At 28.3% G+C, this 16,109-nt stretch overlaps 1 protein-coding gene across 1 annotated transcript in view; it reads right to left on the bottom strand.

Moving 5' to 3' along the window:
• Positions 1-361: 361 nt before the first annotated feature.
• LOC129987972 (calsyntenin-1-like) overlaps positions 362-16,109 on the bottom strand; it is a 240,061-nt gene continuing 224,313 nt past the window's right edge. The window contains exons 8-16 of the mRNA XM_056096022.1: positions 14,889-15,067; positions 13,795-13,921; positions 12,930-13,084; positions 12,277-12,428; positions 11,268-11,611; positions 10,274-10,419; positions 7,718-7,904; positions 6,280-6,452; positions 362-2,410 (exon numbers count right to left, since the gene is read on the bottom strand). Of these exons, the coding sequence (XP_055951997.1) occupies positions 2,231-2,410; positions 6,280-6,452; positions 7,718-7,904; positions 10,274-10,419; positions 11,268-11,611; positions 12,277-12,428; positions 12,930-13,084; positions 13,795-13,921; positions 14,889-15,067 (1,643 nt within the window). The 3' untranslated portion in view covers positions 362-2,230. The remainder of the gene's footprint in view (positions 2,411-6,279; positions 6,453-7,717; positions 7,905-10,273; positions 10,420-11,267; positions 11,612-12,276; positions 12,429-12,929; positions 13,085-13,794; positions 13,922-14,888; positions 15,068-16,109) is intronic.

Raw genomic sequence — 16,109 nt, 5'->3', positions numbered from 1 at the left:
CCTTATAGCATTCTATTAAAGGTTTATAGATATCTAATTTTTATTTCCTTTATTTTTTCAGGCATCCACAAGTTACTTTTCTTTTTTAAAAAGAAACTAAAAATACTGTAACATAAAAATAACCAATCGATAATGATAAATAAAAAGAATTTGAATCAACGTTACAAGAGAAAATGCACATAAAACCAGTCTGGCTTTAAAGCATGATGAGCAACAACTTGTTCACAATAAACATGAAATGCAAATGTTGCATCGTACATAATAAAATATCACTTGATTAATAAAAGCTGTTAATTATATCTTTAATCTCCCACCACCATTCATTACTTAACACATAATTCAACAACTTTATTTTATTCATTTATTCTACAAAGAGAAAACATATGGAATGTACCGATTTGTATATAACAAAACAGATATACACACACAAAATATTAGTAACTGTAAATCTAACAACTCATAGAACAGCGATTGCTGGGCAGATGCATAGTCAAAATTTCTTTTTTTTTTTTTCGGTTTCCTGGGGCAGTCTATAGTGGTTGCCATTAGACTATTATACTTGTCAGCATCTGCCAACAATCTCTAAAATAACCCTATGGCACAAGGAATCAAAATAATTAATTTCTAAATAGACTCTGAAAATTCGCAGGCGACCACTGCAGAATGCCCGGCAGGAACACAGCTTTAGCTTGCTTGGTATTATTATTATTATTATTTTATAATCATCATTATTACTTTTTTTACAACTCCAAACAGCAGTATTATTGAAATATTCACAAAAAATAAGAGAAAAGCCGTAACGGCACAAACTGTACAAATGTTCCGACTGCTAAAATAAGTACACTTATACACCCAGCCAGTAATAGACATCACAAATAAGTCTCTCGCTAAGTCCTAAGACAGTTTTAGGTGACTACAACAAGCATGCTTTAGAGATACGACACATATATGTTAGATACAGACAAAAGGAAAAAATGTTTCAAAATTCCGATATGTGTTTTCCGATTTATCATGATCTATAAATGATGTGCAAGAAGGGGAGATATTTATAGTATTGAGGGTCTGCCAAACGTTAACCTTTACTGCCTGGATGAAAAAAATAATTTATACATAGGTCAGGGTTTGCCTTTACGAAATATGTTACAAAACTGGTCCACCTTACTAAATGCATTGGGCCTTTTAAGTATAAATAAATGAATGAAATACATTCAAGAGGTATGCAATAGGTCCAATGAATGTGCTGAATGCTCATCAGATATCTAAAGCATATTTTGAAAATGCAATAGTCATAAAATAACAAACATATAAAATGGATTTTTTTGAACATTTATTATACATTTGATGGATAAGTGCAATCATATTAAACATCTATCTAGTTTTAATAAGAATTTTCAATGAAATTAAAATAACTGGAATATTTTTTAATGATAATGTAATAAAAATTTTGAATCAATAATTATCAGTGTAAACACAAACCCTGAACCATGGCAAGATGCACACATCACCATGCTGCAATCTTGTGCAAACAACTACCATTTTCAGTAATAATAAATTCCTAGCAGCTAGGATTGAGGTGAAAAGAAATGGAGGGATATTAAATCCAATGGCGCAAAAAAATAGGCTAAAAAAATCTGGTAGTTACAATGTGCTCATTGACAATTTGTGCTGACAACAAGGTTGTGAACGGTTCTCCACACCGTAAAGGTTAGGCATTTGTGCAATCATATTCTCAGGCAAGGTTCGATATATCCAAGTTAGCATTTACGAAGCATAGAAATAGAAAAATGATAGAAACAAGGAAGGCTTTATGAAAAAAAACAAAGAACTGGAGCTACGCGTTTATAATCTTAAGAGGGAATTATCTGCAGGAACTCAAATTTACCACTCGTATGGCACTAAATATGACACTGATAAGAATATAAATTGATGCCCTAATAAAGATGATCCCTTCATTCAATGAGAAATCATATCGCAAGGAAAACTGCACTAGATAATTTACAGAAAAAAGAAGAACAACGGATTGCTCAGTGAAAACTAATCCGCTGTGAATGTTCGTGTAACGATATCCGCATACAAATTTCTAAAGTAGCTGGTGTCCTTTTATTATTTTTTTGAATTAATTTTTGTATTTAATTCTTCAGAGTGCTTTTTTCCCTTTTCAGGTGCGTGCCAAACAGCTATCTCCGGAATGCATGTATGTGGATACGTCGAAGGGAATTTCAGACGCTGCTCAAAAGTTGAGAGTTGAGTCGTCCCATTCCAACTCCTTGGTCTTTGCTTTGCCTGCAGTTCCTGCATCCTCCTCTTCCTCAGAGGACTCACCATCATCACGGTAACTGCTACCATCATCAGAGCTGTCGCTGTCCTCTTCCTCATTGAGGGGACGAGCAGCTTGCTCTTGCTCAATTTGCTGCGAGGGAAAAAAAAAATTCAAACATACGTTCAATATTATGGTAAAAGGTATTGTTAAAATATTTTCATAAAAAAAAAAAGAAAAGAAGACAAATGTAGGAAGGCCACAATAACTTATACAAAGGATTAACTATAAACTACTAATTGTATTTTAACATGTTTGTAAACATAGTATAAGCATTTAAAATGTTAGTTACCATGATTCATATCTGCGATTTAAATATTCTATCTATACTCTGTTTCACCCCAACTTGGCAGTATTGTAAAAGGTAGAAAATGTGACGCTCCGCGCTGGGAAAGAGTTCCCCATCCATTTTGACTTTAAAACAACTAAAATGCGCTGAAATTTATCAAATTATATCATAAATTACAGATATCGTTTTTTTTATCAGCATGTATTTAAAATTATTCTCAAGTTAGAAGTGCTTATCTGTTAAATATTTTGTAAATAAAGCGAACGAATAAAACCAAAAGATTGACATAATGAATTCCACTTTGTAGAACCGGTCTCCAAGGTCAAATATTTGGCGCGGTTCTCTTGTACGCCCTCGCCAGCTATCCATTTAGTTCTCACCGTTATTATCATCACACGTACATTTTTTGCTCTCGCTTTTTAATTAACTGATATTTTTTGATCTTGTTAATCACATTCATTTTCGATTGTTGATATTTATTCAAGTCGTCATTTCTAAAATGTCTGAAAAAGTGTTATCCCCGACTACTCTCTATACACCTTCAAGACGAGGGAAACCAATAAAAAGTGCAGCACGTAGAAACATATTAAATGTTTATTCTCGACTCCGAGAAGAAAACCCTCAAGACTCTATCAATCAAATCGTTGACAAAGTTTCGCATCTTACGGGCGTTTCACAAAGAACAGTTTTCCGTTTGAAAAAAGAAAAAAAGGCATCCAGTCCTTTAAGTACCCCTGGAAAGAAGCGACCAGGCTTAGAAGGTAAACAATCAAGACTTATAAAATATGATGACTTTACCTTATCCTGCATTCGACGAAAAATTCATGCATTTTTTCGTAGAAATGAGATCCCAACATTAGATAAAGTGTTAAAAGTTGTGAACGATGATAGAGATATCTTTTCGAAAAACATCAGCAGAACAACGCTTTACAGAATATTGAAAGACTTGGGATTTTCTTTTGAAAAAAGAAAAAAACACAAGCGTTACTCCTAGAGAGACAAGATATTATTTTGTGGCGGAGGAATTATTTGAGAAAAATTGCTCATTATAAGAAACAAAACACGCCCATTTATTATCTTGATGAGACATGGGTAAATGAAGGCCATTCTCAGAGTCGAGTATGGCAAGATACTAAAATTAAAAGTAGCTATGAAGCCTCCTCTTCAAATTTAACAGTAGGTTTGTCGGCACCAAAAGGAAAAGGAAGAAGACTCATTATTACACATATTGGAAGCGAAGAAGGTTTCGTCCGTGATGCAGCTGAGATTTTTATTGGGAAAACAACTGGTGACTATCATGACGAGATGAATGGTGATCATTTTGAAAAATGGCTAGAAAGTGTTCTTCCTAAACTGAAGAAAAACAGCGTAATCGTAATGGACAATGCTTCTTATCATTCTGTAAAAATGGAGAAAATTCCTACAACTTCTTGGACTAAAAAGTCTATTCAAGAATGGTTATCCCAAAAGCATATTTCATGGGATAAAGACATGATTAAAATCGAACTTTTGCAGAAAGTTTCTGAAGTGAAACATTTTTATGATATATATCGAGTAGAAACTATTGCAGAAAAATATGGACATACAATTTTCAGATTGCCACCTTACCACAGCGAGTTAAATCCTATCGAGATGATTTGGAGTCAAATTAAAGGACATGTTGCACGCGAAAATAAAACTTTTAAGCTTAATGATGTAAAGGAGCTCGTAATCCAAGCAATACAAAAAGTAACAATTGACAATTGGAAAAAATGCATTAACCATGTAACAACAAAAGAGAAAGAAATGTGGGAAATTGACGGACTTGTAGAGGAAGTATGCGAAAACCAAAATTTAATAATTTCCATGAACAGTGATTCAAGTGACAGTGAGGCAGAACTAATGAGTGCTGATGATTTTTGATGTCTCATTTATAATGTATATTATAATTAATATATTTTTTAAATGTTCTGAATAACTTTAGTAAGTATGTTTTTTTCCCCATAAAATAATTTATTTCTCTTGATATTCTCAATTACTTCGAATTTTAATATTTTACGATTTTTATAATACAATAATTTACGATATTCTGAATATTTAGCGTATTTATATATTTGTAAATACTTGATTTTCTGGATTAAATTAATAATGTTTGATTTTTAAATTTGATTTTCATGAATATATATATATATATATATATATATATATATATATATATATATATATATAATATGCAAAATTATTTATTATTAATATAAATACGTTAATTATTGTATTAATTCGAAAATTTAAATTTTTAAAAATTTCTTCCTTTTGTTAATTTTTAGACTTTATTGAGAAAACCGTAAAACATTTGAAAAAAATCTCAGTTTAACGTTACTTTTTATTAAGCACTGCATATTGTTTCATCGCAAATAATGTCATACATTGTTATTAATGCAAGGCTTATTACTCAAAACCATTATTATATTTTGTTTAACAGTTCTAAACTTCAATCTCTGAAAAATCAACTTCTTGATATTGAATATTCAGTCAAGAAATAAAAACTTTAGCCACTCTCACTTATGCATTGCTTTCAATTATGTGGGATTTTAATAGTCATTCAATCGCGTATAAATAAGTATAAACTTAAAATGAAATTATTTTAATAAATCAGTAAAGTTATGTACCAATAATATTGAACAAAATAATGAAAATAAGGTAAGAATAATTCTGATTTAAAATGACAATCTAATAAAGTTAATAAATATTTATTATTTGGCGAAAAATTTGGGCGATAAAATTTCGCCTAGCGATCTACATTTCTTGTAACTTTGTATTTTAAAGTAACCCAGTTCCCTTGACAACGACTGCGATTCGGCATGCGTAGAATATTCACTACTGCCAAGTTAGGGTGAAACAGAGTATAATTATATAATTATATTTTAATTATTTTTGAGTAAGGACCATCTAATAAGTTGAAAAATGTAAATCATAAGCATGAGTGGGTAGCCAGCACATTAATATATTTATGTAATTCTTTTTAATACACAAACTTTTCTATTTATTTATCTTAAATTTCATAAACATGCTCCATTTGTTATTTACTTTCCTTAAAAAAAATTCAACTGCAAGACAATACGTGAAAGTTATCAATTATTTAAAGTCCCCCCCCACAATACATATTCAAATGATTGCAATCCATTTTTATATTTTTTTATATATTTTTATTTAAACTAAGGAATAATGTAATTACTTTTTCATATTTTGAGTAAAGATTAAAAGGAAAATTATTTTTAAATTTTAATTAATTTTTTTATTTTTAAAAAAAGATTTAGTGGTTATATTCATAAATATAACAATAATAAAGAATAATACTAATATATCATATGCAACTATAAATCTCCTTCTCTATTGAGTTTTTGATATAAAAAATTTCAATTGTTCTTTTTTTTCAATATAATAGAAAAAAATTAAAATTACTTTAAACTTCAAAATTAGTTTAAATGTCATTGAAAACAACAGGAAAAAAAAAGCATATAAATTACATATTTATAACAGTATAAAATACCAACAGCTGGTTTTCTAGTTACTTATCCCGCTCTTTAAAGATATGAGCACAATCATTTAAGCTTACAATTTTATTCCTTTACAAGTCTAAATATAAAATAAGATGGTTAAAATAATCGAAATTCTAAGGGAGGTAAGAACTTACATCCATTGGGTTGACTATGATCGTAAGAGAGGAGTCATCCCAGGCCATCTCTTGGTCCTCATCACGAGTCTCTCGTGACCTATGATGAGCTGCACGAATTCTGATCACCCCGAGAACAATCATGAACACTAAGAAGCCAACACATACAACAATAATGATAGCGACAGCATGACCTACAAAAAAGAAGTATATATTAATTATAAAGATTTTTAAATAGCATTTTATTTTAATTAAGAATTTTAAATTGTATCCAGCACATTGATGATTTTAAGGAAGTTTATACTTTAATGTATTTTGTATCTGATGGAATGATCAATATTAAAAATTTAATTAAAAACTTGTTAAATAATTGCATAAAGAAATTGAAACATTTATATGTTCAGAGGATGAGATATTAATTTATTTCAACTTTGATCTAAGACCAATTTTATTTTAGCAATAAATTTTTGACTATCAGAATCAAATAATCAAAAATAATAGATAAAATATCATAAAATTTTAAATTTAAATTGGCCTTTCAAACTTTTAAAAATTACACATCGAGAATTTCAATTTTGTGATTGCATTTCCATGCAACAAGAAATATAAAATGTTACATAACAAAAACAAGATTTCTACCTTTGAAATTTATTTACTTAATTTCATAAAATATGAAAAACAGTAATTGATTTTCTTTTCTGTATTATTCATATGTTATTAAAATAACAAAATAAGTTACACAATTATTATTATTATTTTTTTTAAAATCTGCAACAGTGGGAAGAATGTTATTCTGATGTTCTCAAAATATTTTTAGAAGGAATTTTGCTTTAGATTAACTTTTAATTCAGTTAAAAAAATATATATATTTGTTGCATTCAACTTCAATAAAAAGCATATATGAAGTCAGGGGAAGAGAAGGCATCTTGGTAAATAATTATGAATTGCATAATCGGTAGATTTATGCAACTTAAAATCTGCTGAAAGAAGTAACTTGGAGGAAAGCCAGCTAATATATATATTTTTAATTACATTCCTCACTTTTAAATGTAATTTTATATCTTTAGGAAGGAGGAGAGCAAACTTAGCCCATAACATTTCATTATAATAAATAGCTAAATTTTTATTTGCTTAATCAATCACTTAAGCTGATGTTTAAGAAGAAATGATAAAAATAATACAGTTAATAATGCAACATTAGTAAAATAAATATTATACAGTCAAACAAACAGTAATAATAAGTAAAAAACAATAATGATGACAGTAATAGTAATAATCAGTCAAAAAAAGTTCTTACATTTTGTTGCTACTAATCTAAGTTTAATGATATTTTTTTCAGTATTATTTCTCATATCCATTAATTTTGATATTAAACCTATGACGACTTAATTATGAGATTGTCCATTGATATGTAATAAAGTAGACAAAAGTATATTATGTACAGATAAGCAAAACTCACTAGCTGATGTTTTTGCAATGGCCTCAGTGCCTCCTCCCAATTCATTATCCATAAATTCAGCAGCACGTACTTTTGCCTCTTTGAATTCCACCTTATGGTCATGCACTTGGGCGTGGTTTACGGGTTCAAGGGCTGGTTTGGGTTCTGCCTCGTGACCCGGTTCTGCTCTTGGGTGAATGACAGTCAACTAGATGAAAAAACCATAATTCAATGTTAAAAATCTTTGACAAAGTCCAAATTATTTTCAACAAATGAATAAACTGAATTAGATTTTATGTTTAGAATATCTAATTCTTAACTAAGGGTACTATCAATGTCTCAAGGCCGAATACAAAAAAAAAGGGGGAGGGTAATTAAAAATATATCAAAGCATAAAATTGCTGATGGATCTCCGTACATCTGCTGATGTCCACTGCACATAACAATGAAATAAAAGAAATCACAAATCATTGATTGATTGATAATTGCAGGAATGCAAGGCAAACCTTTTGAGAATAGCAAGAGCTAAATGGCTAATGAAATACTAATTCTAAACTAATATTTTGACATAACTTATTTGAATATGAAAAAAATCTCAAAGATTATTACTTAATTTAAAAATGATCATATTTATTATGCAAAAGTCATAGTAAATAAGCAATCAGAATAGTCAATAACAATAAAAAACTCACAAAATTCTCAGTTAGGAATAGTTATATTCAATGTCTCGATTTTACTACTATAATTACTATAATTATTGTTATGTACACTATTTGTATTATTGAAAAAGCAAACTTTAGGCAATTGTTTAATTTATTCTATAAACCTAGTCAAGAATAGGATCATTAGTTGGAATATGATATTCAATATCATTCAAAATCCTATTAAGATAATCCTCCATCCATTGCTGTGTGTGTGTGATATACAGGTTGGTTATCCATTTTGAAATGGTCCTAAGGAAAACTACTGGACCAAATGTTATCAAACTTAATAATAATTTAAAGGAGGTCATTGAAATTTCTTTTCTGCTAAAAAAAGGTTCAAAAACTCAGCACCAGGGTGAGATGGCGCTGTATACAATATTTTAAACAAAACAGGACATGAAGACACCAGTTTAAAATATGTTTAATCATTTCTGAAACGTGCAGAAGCAAAACCACTGTTTATGGTGATAATCTAAACTATTTGGAGGAACTGAAAGATGTGATACACCAACATGTGTGTAACACTCCTTCTGATACGCTAAGAGCTACTGGTGAGAATGCAATAATATGATTTAAATTACTGTCAGAAAATGGATATGTTCTTTGTTCAGTGTGGATGCCACATTAAACAAGGAACGTTTCTGAACATGTACAAGCTTTGTAACATGTTTCAGAAACGATTAAACAAAATTTTAAACCAATGTCTTCATGTTCTATTTTTTTTAAACAATATTGCATACAGCGCCATTTCTCCCTGCTGGTGAGTGTCTGAACCCTTTTTTTTTTTTTTTTTGCTGGAAAAGAAATAAAAATGACCTTCTTTAAACTATTACCAAGTTTGATAACATTTGGTCCAGTAGTTTTCTTTTATGAGTATTTCAAAGTGGAGCGTTAATTATAACCACCTTGTATATTATATATATACACACACATAAAACATATTTTAGCAGTTGCATGGCTGAAAAGAAGAATCCTTTGAAATTTTTAAACTTTGCTTTATTTCACCATGGGAGGTATAATTTGCAAACAAGTAAGAAGTGATAAGATGCAGGAGTCTACATCACAACACCAGAGACCAAAAATTTTCCCTTCACTGGTTTTACTATGAGATTCCTTTGACACATGTAGTCTGAGGAAAAGGAAATTTAAATATCTTTAAAAGAATGTTACACACATTGGAGATTTTTATCCCTTTACTTGGGGCATGGGAAAATGCTGAAGCGAGTAGTTTTATAGAGCATGTGTTAAATTAATTAAATAAAAATGTGTCAATTGGACCATGAAATAAGAGACCATTTTAGAATGAAGTTAATATGGGCTAAATTATGTAAATTTGGAAATTAATTAAGATTTTAATCATATTTAGATATGTCATTACATATTATTTATATTATATATATGTATGTGAATTTATAAATAACTCTTGGCAACTTTCTTTTCATAATTTTTCTTCAAACTAAAATACATCTTTTACTTTTTTACTTTCAAGATCAAAAAGCAAGTATAAAGCTATATGATTAAATTAAAAATGACTGTATAAATATATGACAAATCAGAACATTTAAAATATCAAATAATAAAATTATGTATATTTTTGTTTTTTAATTAATACCGTTAACAAAGTAATAAAGCTCATTTTTTGGAGCCAAAAGAAAACTTTGTTGAGAGTCCAAATAACCAATAATAAAGATGCAAAATTTTGGATTATGAATATCTTAAAATTCTTATTAATATGCTAGCTGAAATAAAATTTTACTAGACAGTATCTACAGAAATCTATAAATTAAAAAAAATCATACATCAACCAGTTCCAATGAAGACATAACAAAAAAAAAAAAGTTTTACACAATAAATAAATGATATCTATACTCACAGTTTGAATATACTCGTTGCTGACGAATCGACCATTCAGCTCAGAGCAAACCAACTTGAAGGCACGGTTAAGGTAGTAAGCAGGTTTTCTATTATAGTATACTATTTGTCTCAGGATGAGGTCATAGTTGTGAATAGTATCTGCTCCTATATACATCAATTGAAAGATTTAATCATTGCAAAATAATAATAATAAAAAAAGATGTTTCATAAAACAAGCAAAAGAAATAACATAAAAATGAAAAGAGAGTACTATTAATATCAATTCATATAATTAAAAAAAGATAGATTTTGTAAATATTGAGAAATATTAATTATTACATACCATAGGAAAATAGTAGCAATAGAATAAAATAATAGTTAATGAAATTTTGTAAGCTGCTATCACAGAAAAACATATTTTTAAAAATTCAACGTCAATGAAGTTTCTAAGCATTTAGGAGCATTAGTTATTTATAAATAAAAGTATATTTAAAGAAATTTTACAAAAATTATACATAATTTCTTGAAAACAAATGAAATAATATTGATAAATTGCATTTCAGAATTAAAATAATTTTATATGTTAGTGCGAACAAAGTACATTAGCATATTTGGTCAGAATATTTCAGTTTTACATTAACTGAAACATTCAACAAAATTCAATTTAAATTTAATGAATTAAAAATTATTTTATGGATGAGTATATCATAGAAATATATTATGATTTTAGATAAAAAGTGGTAAATATAAATTAATTATAATTCATTCATTCCTAATAGATATATTCAGAAACAAATGACAGTGAAAAAAAATTATATTTGAATTAAATTATATTTAAACTGAAATATAAAAAGATTACAAGGGTAGAAATAAAATAACTACATAAAGATATATTTCAGTTGCACTGCTGGATTAAATGAGTATATTCTATTCTTGATATGCTATCTATAACAAAGCATGATGGATTATCCTTAATGCATATTCTAAAGATAAAGTGATATAATTCAACTAACCAAAGATGACCAATCCATCCTTATTCTCTTTGTGGTGGATTCCCAAATGAGTCATTAGGCTAATGGGTAGCTTAAAGTACTCATGATCTGGGTTGAGAGGAGGATAAACTTGCACACTACAAGAATCCAGCTTATGGTCGAGAGAGTTGAGGCCTTCATGCATCTCCTCATCTTGACTGACCAAGACAGAGACAGAGGCAAACAGCTGGATACCTTGCTTGAATGCTTCATACTCACGGGCAAGATTGGGTGTACCATTGATAGTAATACTTGGCAGTTCAGGTTGAAGGACCATGATGTAAGCTTCCACTGGTGGTACTTTCACAGTTTTTCCTTTAGCACATCTGGATGGTTATGCAAGAAGGAAGAAACGTTGTTCATTTGTGATTTTAAAACATGGAATGGAACAATACGGAACCATCTATTTTTTTTTTATGATAATGCTTTAACAAATGCCAATAAATAGTCATTTATGGGATCGGTAGTAATTACATTTGAAATACTTAATGCATATTTTGAAGTATGCAACAAATAATCAATCTAATATGATTTATATTGAGATAATTCCTATGAATTTACTCAATAAAAATGTAAAAATATAACAACTAAATGAATGTCTACTGTAGACATAATTTTATTAATAAAGTAAAATCAATATTTTTCTTAACTATTGAATTTAAGTGTAATAAAAAATTAAAATGTTATTAAAAATCAAATGATCTGGCATAAAATATATTCAAATCAATAAGAAAACATTACTTATTAATATATAATAGGGAAAAATACATTTCAAAACATAAGTTATTTAATGTATAAGTGCAATATTGACTGAATGTAAATGTTTTGTAATATTTTTAATCCCTCCCCAACTTTTCTTTGAAAATTGCAAAAAATTCTGAAGATGTAAATAATAATATTCATAAAAAGAGTGGAAAAGCTTAACATCGAAAGCACTTGTGTTATAAAAAAAATAATTTGATTCAAAGTCAGAACTTGAAAATATGCTTACGTGACTGTCGTGCTGAGCTGAACACTTCTTCGACCAGGAGTAGGAAATTCTCGGGAGTTTACATATCCAACACGAGATATTAAATCTTCCAAATTGGTTTTGCTGTTGCCTTCTACCGTGACTTCACTTAGATCTGAATTGGTCAAAAGCTCCTAAAATAAGATTTTTAACATATTATTAAATAAAAGTGAATAGATAACTTCTATGATTCAAGTCAACCAAAAAATAAACAATTTAAAAAACAGTAAATGTAAAGATTTTCAAAAAATGATAAAAATTACTTCAACATATTTGAAATAAGTAGAAATTTTAAAACTTAAAAAAGAAAGAAAGAAATGAAGAGTGATTGATCAATGCAGCAAATATTAATTTAAAATAACAGAAAAATTATTTTTTGTGATATAAATATTAGAATAAAACATAGTTCTATTTTTAGTCATTAATCAAGTTTTACTATATATATAATGTTAAATGTTTGAAATGTTTTTTTACTTTTCTCTTACCATCTCCACATGTGAGTTATAATGTTTAATAACTCACCTTATGATGTTTGCAATTGCATATTGCAATGTTTAATAACTAAATCTCCAACTCATGACATTGCACCTATAAGATTCAGTACACTATTTCAAAAATTTAAAACAGAAACTAACCATTCCGGGCTCTAACAGATCTGCAGGTGGCACTTCCAAACCTTCTTTGCAGCGATGTAAGCAGGCCAAAACTTCAGCACTCTCAGTGCGACCCCTCAGTACTGATAAACCAGCAAGGAAACCATGGAAATTAAAGGCCATCTTTTCATCTTTTCCTGGGAAAAAAAAAAAAAAATGTTAGTTTTAGAAGTATTATTAATCCCCCTTAATAATTCAATAAAAAAAATCTTCATTAAGCCTGCAGATCATGAAGGTAAAACACATTTTAGCAGATAATTTGGAAAAAATAATTAAAAAAAAAAAGGATTTTGATATACTGCAAAAATATGTTAAAATTGGTAAGAGAAAAAGCCAGCGATTTCACATGAAATTACAAAGCTTTGGCCATTCTTTTAGATGCCTGCTCAGCATCTTGACAAAGGTTAAATACTGAATTGATGATATCAGAAGGATAAAATTATGTTATTCCACAAATATTTATTTAAGATCCATGTATTTGAGCACCAAAGAGTAAAATTTATACTTTTAAGACAAATTATTGAATATTAAATAGGAATTATTTATAAATCAACTTTTTGACAGTAGTTTAGTTCCAAATTTTTAAAAAAATATTTAATGTAATCAAACATTTATGAACATATGATTTAATTCAGATTTTTGTTCTTTAATTTGCAATATATATAAACCCTGTAATTGTAACTCCTATTGCTTAATTATTGCTTATATTGTGTAGACCATTTAATCAGATTTTTTCCCCATTTCCATTGTGTATAAGTTTAAAAAAAGTATGGCTAAAGAATAAATTAGCTGTTCCCAGGTGAAGGAAAAAAAAAAAAAAAAAAAGAACTTTGAATTATCTCTTTACCTTGCCAACAGGCACCCACAACAAAGGTAGTATTGATATCTTTTGCTGGATGTAAAGGCCAATCATCAACAATGTCAGGATTATTTGTCTGGATTTTGAAGAGCTGTCCATCTACGTAGAGATTAGCCTAAGAGAAAAAATTTCATTTCTTAGTATCATAAAATTCTAAATGTACAATTACCACAATGATGAAATAAAAATAGAATATAATAGTGAATAATTAAATAAGTGAATAATAAAAGACATCAAACATGTTTAAGTATAATAAATGAATGAAGCAGATTCATAGAAAACTGAAACAGCAATGAATGAAAAAAATTAAGAGAATTGTTAATAAATAATGATAAATTACAGACATTTACAAAGAAATAACTTCATTTTAGAGCAAAAATATGGGATAAAAAATAGGAATATTCAATGACATTAAATAAAATATATGTGTGTGTGTGCTGGGGAAGAATCAGGTGATCTACTAATAAGTCTTCAAAAACTTGTAAACACACAGACATACATGTGACTGAAAAAAATTCAAGAAGTCTAATTTTCCTTACACTATTTAATTAGATTTATTTTTGAAATAAATAATAAACATAATAATAAAAAAAACAAGATTTTAGATTAAAGAAATTGAAATATCAAAATTAATTTATTTTCAGTACCAAAATACTCAAATAATCACTAAACCATTCAAGCCATTTTTCAAAATGACTTGTGCATTTGATTATAAATCAGATTACATTCAACTGCTTTATTTTTAATCCACTTGGCAAGTACTCAACAATTCCATTTAGAATGATTTTAAAAAAAATTCTGTATAAGCTGCAGTTAATATGATTAATTGCTTGTTAATAATAAGCAATCAAAAAGATTAATCCTGAACTTTGAAAAATTAAATTAGTGATATTTAATTTGATATTTTTAATTTATGTAAAAATGAATAAAAAACATTAGTTAAAAGATTCTTTTATAGTTAACTGATCTATTATGTTAAAAGATCAAAATAATCTAATGCTCAATTTATCTAAATAAATATCATATGTTAACTTAGAAAAAAAAAAAAAACTATGGAAGAATCTCAAAGAATAAGTTCTTACTTCAGGGAAATTGACACTGACAGCATAGTGATGCCATTGGTTATCACATACTTCAGGCATCTTCCAGCGCCATTCTGCTGGTCGGAAAACACTAGGGCGTTCTTGGTAGAATTCTCTTCGGAGCAAAAGGATTAATCGGCAGTTCCTCACAAAAATAGAGTAGTGGTGGCGGTTCATTTCTAAAAAATAGAAAGAAATATTTTAAATCATAAAAAAACAAAAACATTATTACTAACTTTAAGAAAACAAACTAATAGTATAAAAAAATTTGCAACTTTTGGACTAAGTAAAAATCGCCAATAACAGTTTTACATAATTAAATTACAAATACTACAGACCACTCAAATTATAAAATGAGATTAGACTAGAGAATATTCTGAATGCAAGCATATCTTGTTAATTTGTGTTAAACTGGTTAGTGGAGATCTGGATTGCGTAACTGTTTATTCCTTAAAATCAGCACCACACATTCAATATTTTGAATACATAATCATATACATTATAGACTAAAAACCTTCTGAAAACGAATTGTATAAAATAATTTTGTGGACAGTGAGAAGTATCTATGAAAACTATTATATTCATTGTTACGTAGGCAATCCAACTGCCAAAATCATACAGCCCTTATCAATAGGTTTTTTATTCAAACATTGGTATGTTTGAATAAGGAATTTGAATTGGTATAACTTTGTGGAATTTAGCAGTTTTTTTGGCTATATCTAGCAACATTTGAAGGCTTAGAACAATACTTTTTAAACCTACTCCTTTCAAAATTCCAGATTCTGAAATAAAATAAGAAAAAGGGAATTTAGTTAATTATTATTAATAACAAATAGCTCTGAACCAATCAGCACATTTTTTTAAATGAAATTTTTTATATTCAAGAATTAATTAAAATATTTGAGGAAATAATTATTGATTATAAAAAAAATGAGAGAATTTGAAAGAAGAATAACCCACAGGTTTCTCCAGTTGTAATATTGTTTAAAGCAGCAGTGCAATTAAAAGTATTTCTTTATCTCAAAAGCAAAGTTATAGAATTTTATGAGAAAAACCAGAAATACTTTGGCTCATATTGCCAAAATTTCAAAAGTTTTGAGTTAAGCAGTAATAATGTTGTCTTATTTTGAAAATCCTAATTTCCCTAAGATACAACATTTGCACAAGACTAAATCATCATCTTAGCGATTGTGCATTTTTGCAAGATATGCATGCACTTTT

This window comes from Argiope bruennichi, chromosome 10 (assembly GCF_947563725.1).
Source record: "Argiope bruennichi chromosome 10, qqArgBrue1.1, whole genome shotgun sequence".
NCBI lineage: Eukaryota > Metazoa > Arthropoda > Arachnida > Araneae > Araneidae > Argiope > Argiope bruennichi.
This window is presented reverse-complemented; position numbering and strand designations above follow the sequence as displayed.